Below are 15,215 nucleotides of genomic sequence, written 5' to 3'. Positions count from 1 at the left end.
CTGGAGGCAGGGCAGCGTCCGGGCAGGAGCATCTTGGGGCTGGGCAAAGGCATTGCCTCAAACTTCTTCCACCTGCAATAATGACGGCGGCCTGAATGATGCTCTCAGACTGCAGGCAGGCAGGCCAAAAGGTTTTATTATAAACAAACTTGTTCTGTTTATCTACTTTTCCTCTGTCCACGCGCTAATATAATACATGTCATTGGTTACGTGTTCTTGTTCACGGGTCTGTATCTCATCACTAATTGGTCTCCAGCTTCTGTGCACGCCCCCCATCCTGTCTCCTGACAGCTCACCACCATCTCTTCTCAGGTCCAAACACATTCCTCTGTCTGCAGCTGGTTTTCTTCTCTCTTCCCAGGACCCAGGAAGAAGCTATAGGGGTCCTAAAGGTATCCCACCTCCCTCTTCCCACCCCACTGTTCCCAGGTCCCAAGAAGAAGCTATGGAGGTCCTAAGGCATCCTACCCCCTTGTTCCCAGGTTCCCAGGGAGAATTTATGGCGGTCCTAAAGGTATCCCACCTCCCTCTTCCCACTCCCCTGTTCCCAGGTCCCAGGAAGAAGCTATGGGGGTCCTAAGGATCACCCCGCTGGTCCTCCTTGGCTGAACAGACTGCAGACCATCAGGTCAGTGCCAGCCTTCGCAGCAGACAGGTGAGCAGCTGGGGACATCCCTAACTCTGCACCCATCTCCCAACCCCCATAAGAGAGGAACAAATTGACAAATTTAATTATGAGCTGGCTGAGGGAGTTTTCTCCACCGGAGACAGGAGCTGAGAAGCTCAGAGACGTCCTGTGAGCTGGACCAGGATGGAATGCAGGGGAAGGGGCCTTTTCCCCCCTGCCACCTTGGCAGTTTGAGACGGAGCAAAGGAGCTCTGTCAGAACGCTGGGGGCAAAGACTGAACTGAGAGCTGCCCTAAACGTTCTGACTCAGGAGGAACTTGAATCCCCTCAGGAAGGGACTTTCACCAAGATGCCCTGCACTTCGTGATATGACCGTGGTGAAGCGAGTTTTTGTCCCTGCTGGCAGTCCATGGGCGAGACCTTCGGTTGGAGCCGAAGGGCTGAGAGGGGTGAGAGAAAACCCCTATACTGTGATGAAGAGATAAATTTTCCAGCTACGACAAATCCAGCTACGACTGCTGCCTAGAAGAGGAGAGACACTGCTGCCCTGGAAGTGGGAAGGGTCTTTCCATCTTCCCTTCTGAACTTTTATTGGAGGGAAAAGGAGGGACTTAATCCAATGTAAATATTGCTTGACCATAGGAGAAATACTTAGAATTGTGTAGATAAAGGATTAAAGTATTTATTAAAAAAAAAAAAAGTAAGATAATTCCCTGATACTGAGTCTTGTCTTATGTCTGGAAAAACCTCTAACACTGAAGCAAATTGTGGGAGGGGGGCTTGGACTTGAAAATTGGACGACACCATGGAACTGTAACTCTTGGGGTTGCCCTGACCCTGAGTAGCACTGAGGGGCATGTCAGAAGCCTCAAGACTCCCCTGCCTGTGTTTAAACCACGTTGCTTTTGGGAGAGCCCCAGCAAAGGAGCCCAGAGTGGGAGCCATGGGCACACATGTCAGAGCACATCCCAACCAGCCCTTCTCTGCACCGCTGCTGGGCTGGGGTCGGGCTCGGGGGGGTCCCACATTGCTGCCACCACCCTCTCTGCTCCAGTTCCCAGCAAGACTCGCCTCTGGGGATGGCTCTGCCCTATTTCTCCCTGCCCTGCTCCCCACAGAGGCTTTTAAAGAACTTGCTCCCATCCTTTCCACATGCCTTTCCCACCCAGGGCTCATTCCCAGCCACGCCAGCCAGCGCTGTCCCTTCTGGGGCTCCCCAAATTCCTCAGGCTCTGCTGAAACCCCTGCCAGAAGCAGGGAGAGGTGCTGGCACTGCTGCTGCCCTCCATGGCCAAACCTCCCTGTTTATGAACTGGGAGCAGGGAATTCTGTGGAGATGATGCCCAAAAGCCTTTTTTTCCCCATCCCCCTTGCAAACTCCAATGGTTTGCCCTGCTGGAAATGTCACTTCCCCACTCCTCCAGTGGCTGCTTCCCCAACAGGGCAGGGCACACACAGCCTTTCTGCCCTCAACCACCATCAACTGCTGCCTTCACTTTTGAGCCTTCTTTTCCCTTTGGATTTCTTCAGGTTCTTTGAGAAACTTCAGTGGAGAGGGAGGAAGAAGGAGTACAGCGAGGGAGAGGCTGTAGAGCAGGGAAGGGAAGAGAGCACATTCTGTTCTCTCTTACAGCAAAGGGCGAATTAAGTTCGAGCTGGGCTTTTGCCTTTCTAACTTTCTCCCTGCATAACTTGGGGACATCCTCGCCGTTCTCCTGCGTTGCTGCCCCTTCGTCCAAAGCTATAAATTCTGTGTTTTCCCTCAGTCCCAGCCAAAGCTCCCTCCTCAGCTGCTGTGCTTCCCTGCCAGCTTGTCCTCTGGCACATGGGCACAACCTGTTCCTGCCTGTGCCCTAAGGTTTCCCTCTTGGAGAATGTCCAGTCTTCCTGGACTCCTCTGCCCCTCAGGGCAGCGTCCCAGGGGACCCTCTCAACCAGCGTGGGTGGATTGACTCACCCTGGGGAACTCCTGAGACCTGGACAGACCTTCACCCACAGCATCACTGTCCCAGCCCTCAAGGTGCAAAACCACCTCCTGGGAAGGTGAGACCGGCTGGGAGGGGATTTGCTGCTGCCCCAAGCAGGGACTTGTTTCCATTCCTGGCACCCCTTTGCCCTGCTCCCTCACACCCGCCTGGCTCCCAGGCTGACGGTTGGAGACTTTTCACTCCTGATGCCACTGCACACCCTTGGGAGCTGAACTGAGCAGTGGAAACGGAGAGGGAGCTCTTGGTGGACCGGGGAACCCCTGGGAGAGGAGGGAAATGTTCAGGAGTGACAACTGGGAAGTTTATGGGCGAGGGTATTTCCCACCACTGAGTGGCTCCTGTCTCTCTCCTTCAGGCAGCCTCGTGTTGGCGGCCTTTTCCCCCCTCCGTGGTGCTGTGCCCTGTGCCTGGAGCCCGCCGTGCCCAAGCGCTGCCCGAGCCGGCCCGGCCCGACCCGGTTGCCCGCGCTTTTGTGCTGAGGGCGTGGGGGGGGCGGCTCCCGGGGCCGCCGCGCTGAGGCGGAGCTGCCTCTGAGGCGCAGCTGCGGCGCTTCCCTGCCGAGCCCGCGGCGCCTCTGCTGGCGCTGCTGGGGGGCTTTTGGCCTTTGGCCGCCGTTCCCAAAGCTCCCTCGGCTTCTTTGGGACGCGGGTCCCTCCCGGTGCTGCAGCGCTGAGGCGCAGCTGCCGCTCGTCAGGGCTCAAGGCTCCCCGCGCTGCGCCGGCGGAGCGCCGGGGCTGGGGTTCCCCTCGGTCTCTGCCAGCGACAGGTCCCGTGAATAGACACGGCCCTGCTGTAATAACAACGGCCCCGCTGCAATCAGCAGGGTAGAGGACAGGGCTGAAGGAGAGCCTTCCTCTCGAGGTGGGCACTTCCCTCTCATCCCTGACACCAGGGAGACAGCCTGGAAGCAACAAGAGGAAGAGTCCAGGCTGCTCAATAAGCCAGGTAGCCCTGAGGGCCCAGACGTTTTGCTCGTTCCAGGAGAGGTCTTTGAAATCGTGGTCCATCATCACCTGGTGCCAGACAACGGTCCGGTGGGTGAGGGAATGGGACCGCAACACTGCACAAAGAAGACCGACGAGGTAGAAAGTCAGGCTACAATGGCAACGTACTGCGGCAGAGCAGGGACTTATATAGGGTCTGGTTCAGAAGGGCTTGGTAACAGGGGAGGAGCGTGAGATTGACATCCCAGGGCATAACAGGATAGGAGAACTCGGGACGGGAGGAGGAGCGTGGGAGGAGTCGGGCATTACGGGCCAATGGGGACTCACCCGCACTGCAGCACTGCTCAGCCAATCAGCGCGGGGTGAGCGGGAAAATGAGGGAGCCAACAACTCATGGCGGGAAAACAGCTCTGGGCAAGCCTGGCCATGCCCCGGGCTATCCAGGAAAATGGGGTTCATACAGTCATATGAGGAAAACACACCAAACAATGTTTAAAACTGGATATAAACAAGCAAGTCCATAAGATAGAGTCCTGTCATGCACCATAAATTTCTCTCCAGGCTTTAAAACGTTCCCAGTCAGACTCTGGCTCCTCAGCACAAGATGGTCTCCAAGACTGACCCGCTTCTAAGTCTTGCTGCTCAGCAAGAGGCAAGAGAATGAGGGAGCCTCTGGTTTCAGGGGCCAACGTCTTCTACAAGAGAACATTTCCAGACGCAGAGCCTTAGAGGAGGGCAAGGAACACAGAGGGGAGGTAGGAGAGCTGCTGGGCACTGCTGGATGTGTCCTTCAGGGCAATGGGCAATGGAAGGAGCAACCCTCTCTCCCCTGCTGATCTTGTCTCCTTTTGTCCCAGGAGAAACCAGAGCCCGTGGATGACACAACCACATTGGTGGTGTTGCTGTCTGTCCTCGCCATCATTTCTCTGACGCGTGTCCTTAGTGTAAGCCAGTATCTTGTTGGAGACACAGCTGTCACTCAAGCCCTGCAGCTGCAGAGCCCAGTTGAGGAGCCCCGTGCACGTGCCGGGTAGCACAGGAGATGTTTGGCCAACCCTGGAGCTTGGGGCAGCATCCACACCCCCAGCTCAGCAGGGTTCAGCCTGCTTGGGGGAACCTTGTCCTGGCATCCTTCCTGATTCTTCACAGTTTTGCTTTGCTCTCCTGCCTTCAGCCATGCAGCAATGGGGTTAGGAGAGCTCTGGGAGTTAATTCACGTTCCGGATGCAGGGGGAAGCAGGAAGCTGGGAAGGGGCTACAGGCTTTTCTAAAAATTGTGGCTGCTGGCGCAGACTTGCACCTGTGTAGAATGGGCTGGGTTGGAGGAAGAACCTTTTGGCCTCCGTTTTTTTGCAGAGCATGACAAGAAAACTCTGGTATTACAAGTCTCTCTTTCTCCATCCCCAGACATGCTCCGAGCCTCGTGAAGATGATTTCCAACCCCGATGCCGTAGGAAATCATTGCTGAGAAGGTAATTACTCCCTGCCCGTGCCACTTCTGTGCCACCAACAGTCTTTACTCTGAAGAGCAACTCATCCCCAGGCCACCCAGCCTTGCGGGAGCCGCTGCCAAAGACTCCCCTGCCTGTGTTTAAACCACGTTGCTTTTGGGAGAGCCCCAGCAAAGGAGCCCAGAGTGGGAACCATGGGCACACATGTCAGAGCACATCCCAACCAGCCCTTCTCTGCACCGCTGCTGGGCTGGGGTCGGGCTCGGGGGGGTCCCACATTGCTGCCACCACAAGGAAATCCCTCTCTGCTCCAGTTCCCAGCAAGACTCTCCTCTGGGGACGGCTCTGCCCTATTTCTCCCTGCCCTGCTCCCCACAGAGGCTTTTAAAGAACTTGCTCCCATCCTTTCCACATGCCTTTCCCACCCAGGGCTCATTCCCAGCCACGCCAGCCAGCGCTGTCCCTTCTGGGGCTCCCCAAATTCCTCAGGCTCTGCTGAAACCCCTGCCAGAAGCAGAGAGAGGTGCTGGCACTGCTGCTGCCCTCCCTGGCCAAACCTCCCTGTTTATGAACTGAGAGATGATGCCCAAAAGCCTTTTTTTCCCCATCCCCCTTGCAAACTCCAATGGTTTGCCCTGCTGGAAATGTCACTTCCCGACTCCTCCAGTGGCTGCTTCCCTGACAGGGCAGGGCACACACAGCCTTTCTGCCCTCAACCACCATCAACAGCTGCCTTCACTTTTGAGCCTTATTTTCCTTTTTTTTTATCAGGTTCTTTAAAATACTGTGCCGGAGAGGGAGGAAGGAGTACAACAAGGCAAAGGCTGTAGAGCAGGTAAGAGCAGGGAGCACATTCCAGTGCTGCCCCTCTGCCCACACTGCCTGTTCTTCCTCACCTCATTCCCCTCCATGGCGCTTTCCAGCACTTGCCTGTTTCCCATCACTTCAGAGTCAAACCCAGAGTATTCTCCACACCCCAGTAGTCTGCATTGCACAGCTCATCCAGGGATTTGTTTTCCTGGGAATCGAAGGCCTGGCGGATGTTTTTAAGACAAGCAATACCTGTGCTGCTTCTTCAGGTCTTGTTCTGATATAGGAACTGTTGAGGTTTCCTTGGATGCTATTCCCTTGGTGGCTATATCCTTGGAACCTAGTTCCCTAGCTGTTATTTCCTTGTCATTTTCTTAGTCTTCTTTCCTTGGATCCTATTTCCTTGGAGTCTGTTTCCTTGGCTATTTCCTTACTGATGTTTCCTTGACCCTTTCCTTGAATGTTATTTCCTTCACTGTTACTTCCTTGGATGTGATTTCCTTTCTGTTATTGCAGATGGAAGAAGTTTGAGGCAATGCCTTTGCCCAGACCCAAGATGCTCCTGCCCGGACGCTGCCCTGCCTCCAGCACCCCAAAATCTGGGCCGCTGACTGGGTGAGCCCTCTGTGCAGAGAGGATGCTGCAGGCGGCTGCCGTGCTCAGGACACCCTGAGGAGCCCCCTGGCACCTGGGAAAGGGGGCAGGGGTGGAATGCCCTGGGACCCTCCAAGTTCTCCCTGGGGATCTGGGAACAGGGGGGTGGGAAGAGGGAGGTGGGATACCTTTAGGACCCCCATAGCTTCTCCCTGGAAACAGGGAGGGGTAGGAAGAGGGAGGTGGGATCCCTCTAGGTCCCCAGTAGCTTTTCCCTGGGGACCTGGGAACAAGGGGGTGGGAAGAGGGAGGTGGGATACTTTAGGATCCCCATAACTTCTCCCTGGAAACAGGGGGGTGGGAAGAGGGGGGTGGGATATCTTTAGGACCCCCATAGCTTCTCCCTGGAAACAGGCGGGTGGGAAGAGGGGGGTGGGATCCTTTAGGACCCCCATAGCTTCTCCTTGGGGACCTGGGAACAGGGGCTGGGAAGAGGGAGGTGGGGTACCTTTAGGACCCCCATAGCTTCTCCCTGGAAACATGGAGGGGTAGGAAGAGGGAGGTGGGATCCCTCTAGGTCCCCAGTAGCTTTTCCCTGGGGACCTGGGAACAAGGGGGTGGGAAGAGGGGGGTGGGATCCTTTAGGACCCCCATAGCTTTTCCCTGGGGACCTGGGAACAAGGGTGTGGGAAGAGGGAGGTGGGATATCTTTAGGACCCCCATAGTTCTCCCTGGGGAGCTGGGAACAGGGGCTGGGAAGAGGGAGGTGGGATACTTTAGGATCCCCATAACTTCTCCCTGGAAACAGGGGGGTGGGAAGAGGGGGGTGGGATCCTTTAGGACCCCCATAGCTTCTCCTTGGGGACCTGGGAACAGGGGGTGGGAAGAGGGAGGTGGGATATCTTTAGGACCCCCATAGTTCTCCCTGGGGATCTGGGAACAGGGGGGTGGGAAGAGGGAGGTGGGGTACCTTTAGGACCCCCATAGCTTCTCCCTGGAAACAGGGAGGGGTAGGAAGAGGGAGGTGGGATCCCTCTAGGTCCCCAGTAGCTTTTCCCTGGGGACCTGGGAACAAGGGGGTGGGAAGAGGGAGGTGGGATACCTTTAGGATCCCCATAACTTCTCCCTGGAAACAGGGGGGTGGGAAGAGGGGGGTGGGATCCTTTAGGACCCCCATAGCTTCTCTTGGGGACCTGGGAACAGGGGGTGGGAAGAGGGGGGTGGGATATCTTTAGGACCCCCATAGCTTCTCCCTGGAAACAGGCGGGTGGGAAGAGGGGGGTGGGATCCTTTAGGACCCCCATAGCTTCTCCTTGGGGACCTGGGAACAGGGGCTGGGAAGAGGGAGGTGGGATACCTTTAGGACCCCCATAGCTTTTCCCTGGGGACCTGGGAACAAGGGTGTGGGAAGAGGGAGGTGGGATATCTTTAGGACCCCCATAGTTCTCCCTGGGGAGCTGGGAACAGGGGGTGGGAAGAGGGAGGTGGGATACTTTAGGATCCCCATAACTTCTCCCTGGAAACAGGGGGGTGGGAAGAGGGGGGTGGGATCCTTTAGGACCCCCATAGCTTCTCCTTGGGGACCTGGGAACAGGGGGTGGGAAGAGGGAGGTGGGATACCTTTAGGACCCCCATAGCTTTTCCCTGGGGACCTGGGAACAAGGGTGTGGGAAGAGGGAGGTGGGATATCTTTAGGACCCCCATAGTTCTCCCTGGGGAGCTGGGAACAGGGGCTGGGAAGAGGGAGGTGGGATGCCTTACGATCCCCATAGCTGTTCCCTGGGAACAACAGGGGCTGGGAAGAGGGAGGTGGGGTACCTTTAGGACCCCCATAGCTTCTCCCTGGAAACAGGGAGGGGTATGAAGAGGGAGGTGGGATCCCTCTAGGTCCCCAGTAGCTTTTCCCTGGGGACCTGGGAACAAGGGGGTGGGAAGAGGGAGGTGGGATACCTTTAGGACCCCCACAGCTTCTCCCTGGGGACCTGGGGAACAGGGGGTGGGAAGAGGGAGGTGGGATGCCTTAGGACCCCCATAGCTTTTCCCTGGGGATCTGGGAACAGGGGGTGGGAAGAGGGAGGTGGGATATCTTTAGGACCCCCATAGTTCTCCCTGGGGAGCTGGGAACAGGGGCTGGGAAGAGGGAGGTGGGATGCCTTATGACCCCCATAGCTGTTCCCTGGGAACAGGGGGTGGGAAGAGGGAAGTGGGATGCCTTAGGACACCCATAGCTTCTGCCTGGGCACCTGGGAGCAGGGTGGGATGCCCTGGGACCTCCAAAGCTCCTCCTTAGGAAATAGGAAGAGGTGATCCAGGCAGCCCCAGGTGTCCTGAGCAGCCGCTGCCGCCGCGCAGGCTCCGGAGCGCGCAGCCTTGCCAGGGTTGCAATGGCCAGGGGGTCAGCTCGTGTGGCAGGGTCCCCTCCCCGCAGCCCCTTTTGTCCAGCTGGTTTGTCTTTCCCAGTTGGGAATGTTTTCCCAATAAATCCCGTTTTCTGCAGCCAGAGTGTCCTGTGAGACGGGGGAAGTGCCTGTGTGTGTGTGTGGCTGTTCCCGTGTGTGTGTGGGAGGGAGGCTGTGCTCGGGTGTCCAGGGCCAGCAGCGGGACTGGGGTTTGAACTGGCAAGCACTGAACCCCTGGGATGGAGCTGGTGGGTTAAACCCCACCGATGAAGACTCCGTCTTTGGACACCACAAGGGTGTGGAGGTAGCTCCAACTCCAAGGCAGAACTACATGTGGACAAACAAAGAGCACAAGAAGAGAGGCAACCAATACTGGGTTGGCCAAAATCTGCTTTTCTACCAGGCATTGAGCCTGCCAAAGCTCAGGGAGAGCCCACAGGCAGAGAAAACAAAGCCCAGCAGGCTCTAAACAGGAACCTGGATTTTCTCTCTGACCCGCTGGTTAACAACGGCCCCGCTGCAATCAGCAGGGTAGAGGACAGGGCTGAAGGAGAGCCTTCCTCTCGAGGTGGGCACTTCCCCCTCCTGCCTGACACCAGGGAGACAGCCTGGAAGCAACAAGAGGAAGGCTCCAGGCTCCTCCACAAGCCAGGTAGCCCTGAGGGCCCAGACGTTTTGCCCATTCCAGGAGAGGACTTTGAAATCGTGGTCCATCATCACCTGGTGCCAGACAAAGGCCCGTGGATGTTCATGGCCCATGTGGAACAAGCCCTGAGGACGGACTGCAGCCTGCCCGGGCTGCAGCTGGCCTGTGCCAAGATGGTCTCCAAGACTGAGCTGCTTCTAAGTCTGCTCAGCAAGAGGCAAGAGAGCGAGGGAGCCTCTGCTTTCACAGGCCAGTGCCCAATAGAAGAGAACATCTCCAGATGCACAGCCTTGGAGAAGGGCAAGAAACACAGAGGGGAGGTAGGAGAGCTGCTGGGCACTGCTGGATGTGTCCTTCAGGGCAATGGGCAATGGAAGGAGCAACCCTCTCTCCCCTGCTGATCTTGTCTCCTTTTGTCCCAGGAGAAACCAGAGCCCGTGGATGACACAACCACATTGGTGGTGTTGCTGTCTGTCCTCGCCATCATTTCTCTGACGCGTGTCCTCAGTGTAAGCCAGTATCTTGTTGGAGACACAGCTGTCACTCAAGCCCTGTAGCTGCAGAGCCCAGTTGAGGAGCCCCGTGCACGTGCCGGGTAGCACAGGAGATGTTTGGCCAACCCTGGAGCTTGGGGCAGCATCCACACCCCCAGCTCAGCAGGGTTCAGCCTGTTTGGGGGAACCTTGTCCTGGCCTCCTTCCTGACTCTCCACAGTTTTGCTTTGCTCTCCTGCCTTCAGCCATGCAGCAATGGGATTACGAGAGCTCTGGGAGTTAATTCACCTTCCAGAGGCAGGGAGAAGAGGGAAACTGGGAAGGGAGGACAGACTCTTCTAAAAATTGTGGCTGCTGGCACAGACTTGCACGTGTGGTTGGAGGAAGAAGCTTTTGGCCTCTGTGGTTTTGCAGAGTATCACAAGAAAACTCTGATGTTACAAGTCTCCCTTTCTCCTTCCCCAGCTCTGCTCCCGACCCTGTGCAGTGTTTTGCCAATGCCTGTGCACTGTGGGGAGAAGGTAATTAATTACTGCCTGCCCGTGCCACTGCTGTGCCACCAACAGTCTTTACTCTGAAGAGCAACTCATCCCCAGGCCCCCCAGCCATGCGGGAGCCACTGCCAAAGACTCCCCTGCCTGTGTTTAAACCACGTTGCTTTTGGGAGAGCCCCAGCAAAGGAGCCCAGAGTGGGAGCCATGGGCACACATGTCAGAGCACATCCCAACCAGCCCTTCTCCGTGCCAGTGATGCTCGCCCCTGGATGGCTTGGATGAGCTTGGCCAGTCAGTGCCATCCCTGCTGGGGCTCCCAATCTTCCTTAGGCTCTCCTGAAAGGCCCCCTGAGCAGGGAGAGGTGCTGGCCCTGCTGCTGCCCTCCCTGTCCAAACCCGCCTGCTTCTTTTCCTTTCGTTTCTTTTGTTCTCAGATTCTTTGTAATTGTGTGATGGAGGTGGAGGAAGAACAAGAACAAGAAGTCAGAGGATGTAGAGGTGTCATAGTTTCAGATTGCCCCCCTGGAAGCCGGGGGGCTCAGAGGTGACTGGGTGCCAGGGCAGTCTTCCCTGGAGGGCCAATCACTGCTCATCTTGTTCCCTCCTGCTGAAAAATCCCATCTACACAGCCAGCCGAAGTTGTTGGCAATGGGTCTGTGTCTGCTGCTGTGTGTAGGTGTAGAATGCCAAGGGGTGGCCGGGCCTCCTTCTTCCCCCCTTCCGGGGGGGCAAAGGGTGGCCCTGCAGCCCCCCAACTCTGCCTAAACCAGGGTTGGAGGCAGCACTGGAGTGAGTGTGTGTTTGTGAGGCACGAGACTCACCAACAGCTGGTAAGCGGGAGAGAGAGAAGGCAGACCTTGCATCCAAGGCCTCTTCTTCCCCCCCCTTTGCTCCAGACTGCAGAAGGGGCTGTTTTCCCTGCAGCTCTGGAGGACTTTGTGACTCCCGAGCTGCTGCAGGGCAAAAAGGGCTTCCGAGGTGAGAGGATTTCTGACACCAGCTGGACACTGACCCTGCCTGAGGGGCTGGTGTCATCGAGCATGGCCATCATCTCAGAGAGGGTTAAGGCACAACCTTGTGAGACAGCTTTGTTAAATGTGGCTGTGAATAGCCTTCCAATAGTTGTCAGGGTGTGTGAGAGAGGAAACAGAGACCCGAGGAGGAATTTCTGCATGGCGAGGGTGGTCAGTCCTTGGCATGGGCTGCCCAGGGAGTGGGGGAGTCCCCATTGCCGGGGTGTTCAAGAAAAGCATGGACATGGCACTCAGGGCTGTGGTGTAGCTGACAAGGTGTTGGCCGGTCCCAGGTTGGCCTGGATGGTGTTGGCGGCGTTTTCCCCCTCCGTGGTGCTGTGCCCTGTGCCTGGAGCCCGCCGTGCCCAAGCGCTGCCCGAGCCGGCCCGGCCCGACCCGGTTGCCCGCGCTTTTGTGCTGAGGGCGTGGGGGGGGCGGCTCCCGGGGCCGCCGCGCTGAGGCGGAGCTGCCTCTGAGGCGCAGCTGCGGCGCTTCCCTGCCGAGCCCGCGGCGCCTCTGCTGGCGCTGCTGGGGGGCTTTTGGCCTTTGGCCGCCGTTCCCAAAGCTCCCTCGGCTTCTTTGGGACGCGGGTCCCTCCCGGTGCTGCAGCGCTGAGGCGCAGCTGCCGCTCGTCAGGGCTCAAGGCTCCCCGCGCTGCGCCGGCGGAGCGCCGGGGCTGGGGTTCCCCTCGGTCTCTGCCAGCGACAGGTCCCATGAATAGACACGGCCCTGCTGTAATAACAACGGCCCCGCTGCAATCAGCAGGGTAGAGGACAGGGCTGAAGGAGAGCCTTCCTCTCGAGGTGGGCACTTCCCCCTCCTGCCTGACACCAGGGAGACAGCCTGGAAGCAACAAGAGGAAGAGTCCAGGCTGCTCAATAAGCCAGGTAGCCCTGAGGGCCCAGACGTTTTGCTCGTTCCAGGAGAGGTCTTTGAAATCGTGGTCCATCATCACCTGGTGCCAGACAACGGTCCGGTGGGTGAGGGAATGGGACCGCAACACTGCACAAAGAAGACCGACGAGGTAGAAAGTTAGGCTGCAATGGCAATCTATTGTGGCAAAGCAGGGACTTATATAGGGTCTGGGTCAGAAGGGCTTGGTAACAGGGGAGGAGCGTGAGATTGACATCCCAGGGCATAACAGGATAGGAGAACTCGGGACGGGAGGAGGAGCGTGGGAGGAGTCGGGCATTACGGGCCAATGGGGACTCACCCGCACTGCAGCACTGCTCAGCCAATCAGCGCGGGGTGAGCGGGAAAATGAGGGAGCCAACAACTCATGGCGGGAAAACAGCTCTGGGCAAGCCTGGCCATGCCCCGGGCTATCCAGGAAAATGGGGTTCATACAGTCATATGAGGAAAACACACCAAACAATGTTTAAAACTGGATATAAACAAGCAAGTCCATAAGATAGAGTCCCGTCATGCACCATAAATTTCTCTCCAGGCTTTAAAAACAATCCCAGTCAGACTCTGGCTCCTCAGCACAAGATGGTCTCCAAGACTGACCCACTTCTAAGTCTTGCTGCTCAGCAAGAGGCAAGAGAATGAGGGAGCCTCTGCTTTCAGGGGCCAACGGCTTCTACAAGAGAACATCTCCAGACGCAGAGCCTTGGAGAAGGGCAAGGAACACAGAGAGGAGGTAGGAGAGCTGCTGGGCACTGCTGGATGTGTCCTTCAGGGCAATGGGCAATGGAAGGAGCAACCCTCTCTCCCCTGCTGATCTTGTCTCCTTTTGTCCCAGGAGAAACCAGAGCCCGTGGATGACACAACCACATTGGTGGTGTTGCTGTCTGTCCTCGCCATCATTTCTCTGACGCTGACGTGTGTCCTTACTGTAAGCCAGTATCTTGTTGGAGACACAGCTGTCACTCAAGCCCTGTAGCTGCAGAGCCCAGCTGAGGAGCCCCGTGCACGTGCCGGGTAGCACAGGAGATGTTTGGCCAACCCTGGAGCTTGGGGCAGCATCCACACCCCCAGCTCAGCAGGGTTCAGCCTGCTTGGGGGAACCTTGTCCTGGCATCCTTCCTGACTCTTCACAGTTTTGCTTTGCTCTCCTGCCTTCAGCCATGCAGCATTGGGTTAGGAGAGCTCTGGGAACTTTCCAGGGTGTGTCCAAGCTCAGCAAAGCCGAGTTGCTGTTCCTTCAATACATCAGGGATGTCCTTGTTGCTGAGGAAAAAGCATTCTGGTAGAAGATACATTAGGAAGAAGTCAAGTGACAGAGAGAAGCCTTTCAAGAAGGTGACCCAGACATCAGGAGGAATTTCTGCATGGAAGGGCTGTTCAGGCATTGGCATGGGCTGCCCAGGGAGTGGGAGTCCCCATCCCTGGAGGTGGTCAAAGGCCTGGACGTGGCACTCAGTGCTCCGTTGTAGCTGACAAGGTTGTGGTTGGTCCTGAAGCTCAAGCACAAACAAAGAGCACAAGGAGAGGCAGCCAGGATTGGGTTGGACATAAACAGCTTTTCGATGAGGTGTTGGGCTCTGTGAAAGCCCAGGGAGCTGAACAGAGCCGTGGAACAGAGTGGGAGCTCTTGGTGGCCCTGGGAACCTCGCGTGACATTGGAATTCAGAAATGTATAAGAACTGAGAGTATGTACAAGATAGAAATTCCCTTTAGCTGAGCCAAGTGATTGAAGGAAACAATGAGGAGGGGAACTGAGGCCCCCAGCCAGGCAACACCCAGTTCCTTTTTAAGCAGGTGCATTTTGGCAAAATGATGAGCGATGCATCTCAGAGCCGATTAAAGACTGCCTGATTTCTACAACTCACAAATGGAGTCTTAGAAGTTTCTTTTATGTGCCGCTTTTAGGAAACCCTGGGACAGGAGGGAACCACCTGGAATGCCACCTGGCGCAGCTGCCTCTGAGGCGCAGCTGCGGCGCTTCCCTGCCGAGCCCGCGGCGCCTCTGCTGGCGCTGCTGGGGGGCTTTTGGCCTTTGGCCGCCGTTCCCAAAGCTCCCTCGGCTTCTTTGGGACGGGGGTCCCTCCCGGGGCCGCCGCGCTCAGGCGGAGCTGCCGCCTCTCATGGTCCCAGCGCTTCCCGCCCTGCGGGGCTGCGGCTCCCTCAGCCTCTCCTGGCGGGAAGGTCGAGCTTTCCCCGCTTTTCCAAAGCTCCCCTCGCTCTCCCACAGCACTCCTGTGGTGGGTGAACCCCGGCTCGATGGCGGGTGCCCTCCAAAGCCCCTCTCTCACCACCCTGTGCAACTAGACAGGGCAGAGAAAATACAGGGAAAGGTTCCTGAGTTAAGGACAGGGAGAGATCACTCAGCGATTGCCGTCATGGGCAAAACAGGCTCAGCTTGAGGATAGGAATTCAATGTATTGCCAACAGAATCAGAGGGGCATAATGAGGAGTAAAATAAATCTTAAAAACACCTTCCCCCACCCCTCCCTCCCTCCCGGGCTCTGCCTCCTCCGTGCCAGCGGCGCAGAGAGACGGGAATGGGGGACACGGTCAGTTCATCCCACCTTGTTCGGCCACTGCTCAGGGACAGGAGCCAGAGTCCTTTCCCTGCTCCAGCACAGGCTTCCCACAGTTCACAGCCTCCTTCAGGCATCCACCTGCTGCAGTGTGGGCTCCTCCACAGCCTGCAGGTGGATCTCTGCACCCCCATGCTCCTCCCTGGGCTGCAGGGGCACAGATGCCTCAGCAGGGTCTTCACTCTGGGCTGCAGGGGAATCTCAGCTCCAGAGCCTGGAGCACCTCCTGCCCCTGCTACTCCTCTGACCTTGCTGTCTGCAGAGCTGTT

The 15,215-nt window shown here is 57.2% G+C and overlaps 1 protein-coding gene across 5 annotated transcripts; it reads left to right on the top strand.

Annotated features, from left to right (window-relative positions):
- The first annotated feature begins 3,416 nt into the window (after nucleotides 1-3,416).
- On the top strand, nucleotides 3,417-14,627 carry LOC127463362 (leucine-rich repeat-containing protein 37A-like). Of its 5 annotated transcripts, none has more exons than XR_007900812.1 (3): nucleotides 3,417-3,698; nucleotides 4,122-4,315; nucleotides 13,206-14,627. XR_007900812.1 is itself a non-coding variant. In XM_051772684.1 (2 exons), exons 1-2 carry the CDS (start codon nucleotides 9,559-9,561, stop codon nucleotides 13,344-13,346), a joined length of 363 nt encoding a protein of 120 aa, XP_051628644.1. In that variant the 5' UTR covers nucleotides 9,539-9,558; the 3' UTR covers nucleotides 13,347-14,627. The 5 variants fall into 5 exon arrangements, 1 of the variants encoding a protein (XP_051628644.1); XR_007900813.1 differs by lacking the exon at nucleotides 13,206-14,627 and adding an exon at nucleotides 9,883-9,951; XR_007900814.1 differs by lacking the exon at nucleotides 13,206-14,627 and adding an exon at nucleotides 4,418-4,493.
- Nucleotides 14,628-15,215: the final 588 nt, after the last annotated feature.

The sequence above is a fragment of the Manacus candei genome, unplaced genomic scaffold (genome assembly GCF_025592945.1).
Source record: "Manacus candei isolate 608988 ecotype Guabito, Panama unplaced genomic scaffold, ASM2559294v1 h1tg000158l, whole genome shotgun sequence".
Lineage (NCBI taxonomy): Eukaryota > Metazoa > Chordata > Aves > Passeriformes > Pipridae > Manacus > Manacus candei.
The sequence above is the reverse complement of the archived record's forward strand: the minus strand, read 5'-3'. Positions and strand labels throughout refer to the sequence as shown.

Coding starts and splice junctions, on each gene's coding strand:
- LOC127463362 (XM_051772684.1), top strand. CDS start 9,559: ATGTTCATGGCCCATGTGGAACAAGCCCTGAGGACGGACTGCAGCCTG. Junction 9,781..13,205: donor GCAAGAAACACAGAGGGGAG/GTAGGAGAGCTG, acceptor CTTTTGTCCCAG/GAGAAACCAGAGCCCGTGGA.